General features: G+C 54.1%; 1 protein-coding gene across 1 annotated transcript; it reads left to right on the top strand.

The window, feature by feature from the left end:
• Window positions 1-4,217: 4,217 nt before the first annotated feature.
• Window positions 4,218-4,664, top strand: IUM83_09698 (reverse transcriptase; the record flags this gene model as incomplete). The annotated part of the gene is made up of 1 exon (XM_067934153.1): window positions 4,218-4,664. The coding sequence occupies one exon, from the start codon at window positions 4,218-4,220 to the stop codon at window positions 4,662-4,664; it is 447 nt and encodes a 148-aa protein (XP_067799434.1).
• Window positions 4,665-7,602: the final 2,938 nt, after the last annotated feature.

The following is a 7,602-nucleotide window of genomic DNA, read 5'->3' as shown; positions in this document are numbered from 1 at the left end:
ACCTTTCCGAGCTGAAGCCCGCCCGGGAGTTCCCGTCACGACCCGCGATCCGGCTGACGGTCCCGGCGGACGAACGCTTCGACTTCGACGAGGAACTCCTGCCGGAGGACAGCTGGAACGCGTAAGAACTGGAGGACGACGTCTTCGAGGTCGAAAAGATCCTTGACATGCGCGAGGGTCGGGCTACGCGGTATGGGCGAACGCGGCGAGAATCTGAAGTGAAGTGGAAGGGCTATCCTGACTCTACTTGGGTCGTCTCATAAGAAAAGAGTGGAAAGAAACAACGGAAGAAACCAAACGCGGAAGAATTGCAACGACGATATATTGAAGTTAGGAGGCTACAGTGGCCTACTGAATGAGGACGCCTAGATCGCTTGGACGAACTTGCCGCGAAGTAGAACAAGGGCGTACGCTGGGTGAGCACGCCCCACTGCGCAATTTCCGCGCGCGTCGGGCTGGCCACGGAAAAAACAACGCCATGGCTCGCTCGAGTTGATGGCGTCCAGAGCCTCCTGCAAGGTCACGTGCTCCACGCCCGGATACCACCGCCCGACGGTCGATCTGGACGGTGGAAACTGCAAGAACAGCGGGTCCAGCAAGAGGTCCAAGTCCGCGAGCTCTCGCCCAGATAGCTCTAGGACGGACTGGACGACTCGAGCCCAGTGATCCCCCGCATGAGACCGGCGAGAGTTGCGTCAACGGCGCCAAGAATTCCAGGTTGCGTTTGCAGGGATGAGCAACTCGTGGGTGCCCTCCCAGTAGGCTTGGGCCCAATGGTCCAAATGCCACCGATACCGGGTCAGCAGAGTCTGGAAGGACGCGTCCCCGGCCGCGAAGGTCAACGTCTCCGTGGGTTGGGTCAAATTTACGCGCCGACTCGGTTTCGCGCTGGCTTCGCACGAGCTGGTCTCGCACCTCGCGGAGCTCTTCGGCCACGGCGTCACGCTGACGTCCGTGCTCGACAGACTCGCTCGAAGCCTGGTTACGTTCAGCCATTGTCGTCGCAAGCTGCGCGTTCACGGCGGACAGGGTCGCCCGCGTGCTTGCGAGGTCGGCTTGAACGGCGGCCATCTCGCGATCAGGAAGCGCTTGAGCGTCTGGTAACGAAGTAGACGATACACTCGGACAGTCGGCGGGGAAGTGACGAGGGCGAGACGAGCCTCCAACTCTGCAACACGAGTCTGCGTGGCCTGGAGCTCGGCCTGCAGACCATACTCGTACTCCAGAGACGACTGCTCGAGGACGCGGTAACGAGTCTCGTAACTGTCGGCGTGATCCGCACGGTCGCGAAGGTGGGCGGCGACGTCTTCTAGCCGACCGTTCTCGCGCTGCAAACTCTCAAGCCTCTCGTGCAACTCGTTCACAGTCGCCGCGCCCAGAGCAAAGCCTTCACGGGCTCGCTGCCACAGCGCCCGATTGCGGTCATGCAGCGTCGACGCGTGAGCGGCCAGACCGGCGTCGTAAGCCGTGGCCAGCTCGCAGTACTCGCGCAACCTAGCGACCTCGTGCTCCAAACCGGTGGCGTCGATCAGGAGTGACGCCACCGATATATCGGGGTCTTCAATCGATGGTAGCTGGACGGGGAGTGCTTGCAGGACCGGAGGATGGCGCGTACCCAACGCGCAGATGCGACAACTGCCATAATCGACGTCTTCGGGGTCGACGTCAACCGTGGAGCCACTGCTCTCGCTATCGAGGCTGGACGGCATGGCGAAGACCCACGTGAAGACGGACGGGATGTGCGGGAAGCCTGCCAGGCAAGCATGACACAGATGAGCAGGGAGAGAAGTAGACATACGGGTTCTGCTGCAACGCACCCACCTGGGGAGTGCGCGCGTGCACCAGCGGGACGGCTGTGGTGAAGCAGACCGCGAGACGAGAAGTGATGAGCGAGGCGCGCCAGGGACCGTTGCCCAGAGTGAAAGAACGCGACCTGTACGGAATCTTCTGCGGAAAGGGTGAAAGACACCTCAGATGTCAAGGCTGAGTCGGAGCTGTCATTCAGGGCTCTCGGACTACCTCACTTTAGTGACACCCCGCTTGAGTGACCCCGTCCCAGGTCTGGGACGACCCCGTCCTAGGAGTCCCTGAGACGCGGTCTGGAGGACCCCGACTCAGAGATCAAGCGTCATAAATCAGGGCATGGGTCGTCGAAGTAGGGTTAGGCATGGAACCGTAGCTTAGCAATCTTCAAGTAGTCAGTCAGTAGCATAGGATAGGTGTAAGGCTCAGTCCCGAATCTTCTTTGTGCCGCTCAAGTGGATTTCTCCCTTGCGGTCCAAGGCTTCCGAGTGCCGGCAAGCAGAGCCGCCCCGATAACGCGGGCCCCCGTCCCTCGGTCGTCGGTGTACTCACCCTCAGACCCGTGCCCAACAGGAGGGACACGTTAAACGATACCGCTCAAGCACGCCCGATAACGCGTCGCTGAAGGCGAAGACCCCTGCCGGCCCCGATAACGCCGCACAAGACGGCGTCGGCCCCGATAACGCCACGCACCCCAAGGACGCGACGCACCGATAACTGCACGTGTTCAAGGGCAAGAAAGGAGAATAGACGGATCAAGGACAAGACCGTCCCAGTAAGGAAGACTTCACGCTCCAAGCTTGACTTACTCGTTACCCTATCCTGAGATACGCTACTCAAGTCCCGGGGAAATATCCGACGCGCCCACCGACAGCGGACGCGACGGGTTTGTGCGAGGACGACTTTGCAGATTTCTGTGAGGGCGCTACTCCACAAGTGCTTCGGCTCGGATGAGTTCGCGCATCGCGTACTCGGTACACTCCGGCACCTGCACTCACTGCTGGAGCAACTCCAACGATTCCAGATCCAAGACTCCCGCGCCGACCTGATTACGGTAAACGCGCGCCTGAATGCGCAAGTCCATGGGCAGGCTAGAGAGCTCGCCGAACAAGAAAACCAATTCAAGCGTGGAGTTCAAGATCTCCAGACTAAGCTCGCTTCCAGTTCCATGCAACAAACTCAGCAATCGACACCAGCAAGGACACCGAAGTCCAGATTTTGAAAGGCAAGATCGCAGATCTAGAGTCCAATCTGGCGGCTTTCATTCCGAAGTACGACGAGGCCGTTGCCAGAGGTGCGCGACAATTGTGGCCCGTACCAGCCGAGTGCAGAGGCCAACAAGACGCCGATTTCGACACCAATGAGTTCTGGGCAAGCTGCACAAGCGCTCTCCAGTTTGTCTCTTGCTGGACCTCTCACCACAGGTTCGACGTCTAGTTCACGCTCGGGAAAAACCAGCGGTTCTCGACAAGACTCTCGTGGACCGAAGGGCGTCCACTCACCAGACCCAGAAATTCCAGCATTCGCTCGGTCATCTGAATGTGTGGACGAGTCAAAAGAAATTCCAGACCGCGAAGCTTCTGGATCTGCCATTGACTTAACCTTGTCGGAGCTAAGTTCGCCGAGATCCCAGAAGCTGAAGTCGTACATTGAACGCTCGGCTCTCCCATTCCTGCCACAGCGCCACCTCCCTCTCGGCGGAAAAGTCCCGGAGGGTTCGTCCTCGAAAGTGTCGGGGCCTGACGCCGCGTATGCAGTGCCAAATGACAGATCCTGGGATGGGACTCGTGCAGATGTGCGAGAGCTGATGCTCGACGGCCTCGGCTTCTGGGATGCAGTGGTGGTAGCCGGAAAAGACCAAGCGCTGCACACCCGAATTGGGATTCGTGCATTAGTTCGTATGCTCGGGTCGACCATCTACTGGGAAGCTTTAGACTCGACTCCTTGGATGCGGTTCGGTACCGATAATTATTTCAAGGTCGCGTTTGAGCGTGTCAAGGATGTCAAGCTCGCGTGTATACCAGAACTCTGGGATGCACTTCCGAAACGCCCAGCAAAGGACGACCAGTAGGTTGGTGCAGACTACGATCCAGCAGATTTTCCTGACTCAGACGAGGACAATGATGACAATGACGAAACGTACACCGGCAAGACTCGGAAACGGAAAGATCCCGCTACGCCTCGTTCTCAGCATTCGTCTCCACGTAGCAAACACCCTCGGAAAGCAGGTGCGTCCAGTCGCGGGCCCGAAGAAGTCGCGTCGTGACTCTCAGTCTCCGGCTCAAGAGGCCAGGCTGCCCAAGAAGTTCGGGCTCAAAACCATGACAGTATCTGATACTTAAGTCGAGGACCCAGGCTTCGACGCGACTTGGCGACACTATGGCATCTTGGTTCGGTAATATCCGGCCCAGACCCTGGGCTTCCCGAATTACATTCCGGCTCGAAAGAAGAACAACGAGATTCATGCCCGCTGGGGTCCTTTCGCGTATTTGGAGCTTCTCGACAAGAAACCCTGGAATGACATGTGGGATCACCGGGTGGACTACCTGGCGTTCTTTCGACACTTGAATCTGACACAAGATATGATTCGTGGTCTCAGCTGGATCGTCAACTTCATGAGCGTCTGGCGTCGGGAATACTGGGAGCACGGACACTGGGTAACAACCACGATCACCATCTACTTTCGTCAAGATCCCAGATTCGTCACGCTCTCTTCTTCCCGCCAGCGAGTGCTGCTACAGTTATACGAAGATTGCAAGAATCGAAGTGGCGCCTTCATCAAGGCCAATGAAGAACTCATGGAGAAACTCCAGAAGCTGCATGGATATGGCGACGAAATCTGGTTCGAACTGGGGCTATGAGGCATCCCTGAAAACCCGTGCGATTGGGTCTGGCCAGAGGTCCGCCAATACAGTATGATATCGAATTGGATCCACCGTCTGCCACTAATCAAAGCTGCAATTTCAAGCTAAACAATAATAAAAATTGCCGCAATTTATATTGTATTGGTACAGAAATTGTACGACTAATAGCACTTTACAGAGGAATACAGCAGTAGAGATCGCAATTTCAAGAGAGTAGGCTCAATCTATTGGTGCTAACTGGGAGTTGAACGTCATCATCAACAGATTCAGGGAACCAAGATTAAACTCGGTTGATCGTCGATAGAGGTGCTGGTAGTGTTGCTGAAACGAGCAGCTCAAACCGGGAATGCACGCACACCGTGGAAATAGATATCGTTCCGGAGACGCACGGCTGTGTGGATGCGCCATAGAAGGATCTCACGAAGATGGCGCCATTCGTCATGAAGAACGCGGTCGGACGGGAAGATCAGCAGCTTCCACCCCAGGAAGCATCGAAAATCTGGAGTCCATGGTTCTGCCACAACACCTGGACGGGATAACACTCGAAGAAGCAATGCGTAGCAGCCTCTATAGGCCGGCAGCCAGGGCTGCGCCAGCGGTAATACTGTACTCAAGTGACCCTGGCCTATAGACTGGAGGTTTATTGGCTAGACTTTCGGTATTTGCCAGTGGAGGCGCTTTTTACAAATTTATTACCAATAATTGGGTCAATTTGATATTGTATTGAGGTCAGTGTAGTCCAGTAATAATATTTATACTGAAAAAACTAATTATTTATTGTATTGCACTATTTTTTCGACCTCTGGGTCTGGCGTCACCCGGCTCAAGAAATCTCGCTGGAAGATCAACTTGAAGAAATCGACTTGCTGGAGCCCGCTCGAACTCAGTGGGCGACGCGAACCTCAGATGATTGCTTTAGGAAGGTAACTCCCAGAGACTTACGCCTGCAGAAATTGACAAAGCGTGAGCGTATCCAGAATCGGCTGCCGAAAGTGACATCAGACCCAACTCAAGGGGCTACTCGCCGCCAAGCGTCGCAGCAATAAGAAACACTTTCGCGCGCTAACGAAACTTGCATAGCTTTAATGCGATCCAATATCACGCAAATGCATTTTAAAACGTTTCATGTCGCATTTAATCTCAGCTTGCTCACAGCAACCAGAGTGTTTTTCGTCCTGGAAACCGCTTCACATTCGGAACTCCCTTTCCCGTTCAGGTTCCAGCTTCACATGCAGTCTCCATCGTAATAAATTCACTTAATACATACTCATAGACACAGACGTGGTACCATTTCCGGAGACGTTCCTACTGAGCATTAGGCTCAGGTGGCTCGTCCCCGGATTGCATAGCCCGGAATCTTGCCTGCGCTCGATCACTTTTATTGAACTCGTACAATAGAGCACCACAGTTGAGCTTGGAAACGGGAAGCCATGGTCGAACGGCTCAAGTAATAGAGTGCTCCACGCGCATCGAGAATAAACTGGCTCGCAACCTTCGCAACATCTTCGGTTTCCGCGGACGACAGCGATTCTAGATTTCCACTCAGAAAATCCCGGAGTTTTCTCGTCCATGGCTCCGCTTGTTGTTGCATCAAGATCCTTCGCCACCTTTCGGTGATTGCAGCTGCAGGGGTGCCAGCTTCCGGTGCGTATGTTGTCGTGTCAACATCTGGGGTCCCAGAGACGTCAGTATCCCGGTTATAATCTCTCACGGCTATTTCAGCATCCGAGTTAACATGTCGCTGGGACCGAGCTCGGTTTCTAGTCACCACAAAAATTCCGGTTTCAGGCATAAGGGGTGCCGCCGCTTCCAGGATCGGTACTGGATCCGAGTTTCGCCTTTCTCAGACTGAACGCTGGATGAGACACTGAATTAAACCCTGTGCCTGTTCGATAGCAATCCGAGAATCACCGACAATAACCAATTCTGGGATTCCTCGTTCCAGTGCTATCTTAGATCCTTCGATCAGACCATGGTACTCGGCCTCGTTCACCGTACTGTCTTCAAAATGAAAACCGCGGACTTCAATCACGTCCCAGGACGGCAACTTCCACAGGATACATCCAGCAATGCCACAACGATCCGAGAGTTTAGCAGCCCCATCAAAACTGAGAAGCTAACCCTCATAATCCGATTTCAGCGTTTCCAGGCTGACGGGAGGAGCTCGGAGGATCCGGGTTTTGCTGGAATCAGATTCTCAGCAATTGGATCCAGCTGGACTCGCGGTGTAATCCCAGCACCCATGATTGCGGCCAAGTCATCCTCGTCCTTTTTGATCCGGTGAATCTCCAGCGGCCAAGGTGATAATCGAGTCGCCAACTGTTCGCAGCGTCCATCCAAGGACTGGGAAGAAAAAATCCATTTCAGCACTGAGTACCGAGTGTAGACTCTGATCAATCTCGTCACAGCCAACAGAGTGTAAACACCCTGAGAACTCGGATCAAAGCGACCACCTCCTTTTCGGCCGGGTGATATCTGAGTTCTTGATCGTGGAGCACTCTCCCTGTGAAACTTACTGGGAAGATTATCCTGCCGTACTCTTGGCCCAGAACTGCACATGTAAAAAATAACGAGGTTACACGTACAAGTGGCTACAAGCCTCTTGTGAATTTAACAGATACGATATCTGTTAAAAGTTTTAGATACTTCCTCACCTTGGTGTAAGTCACACCAATGAATACATTGAAGTGCGCCACCACAATGAGTGGTCCACACCTACCCAAAGATCCTATTGGTAGAAAGCAGCATCTTTCTACCAATTAGAGACATGCATATCGGCGGGGCTCTGACAGCCAGCCGCTGTCAACCCCTTTCATAGATGATAAACAGTTTTAGCAGATCTAGGAGGAAGATCAATTTACAAACAGTACAGTTCTCATTTTACCTATTCTAAGTCACTTGGAGTTTTATCGGATTTAAATTATATTTGTGTATT

Source organism: Phytophthora cinnamomi, assembly GCF_018691715.1.
Source record: "Phytophthora cinnamomi strain GKB4 chromosome Unknown Contig5, whole genome shotgun sequence".
NCBI lineage: Eukaryota > Oomycota > Peronosporomycetes > Peronosporales > Peronosporaceae > Phytophthora > Phytophthora cinnamomi.
This window is presented reverse-complemented; position numbering and strand designations above follow the sequence as displayed.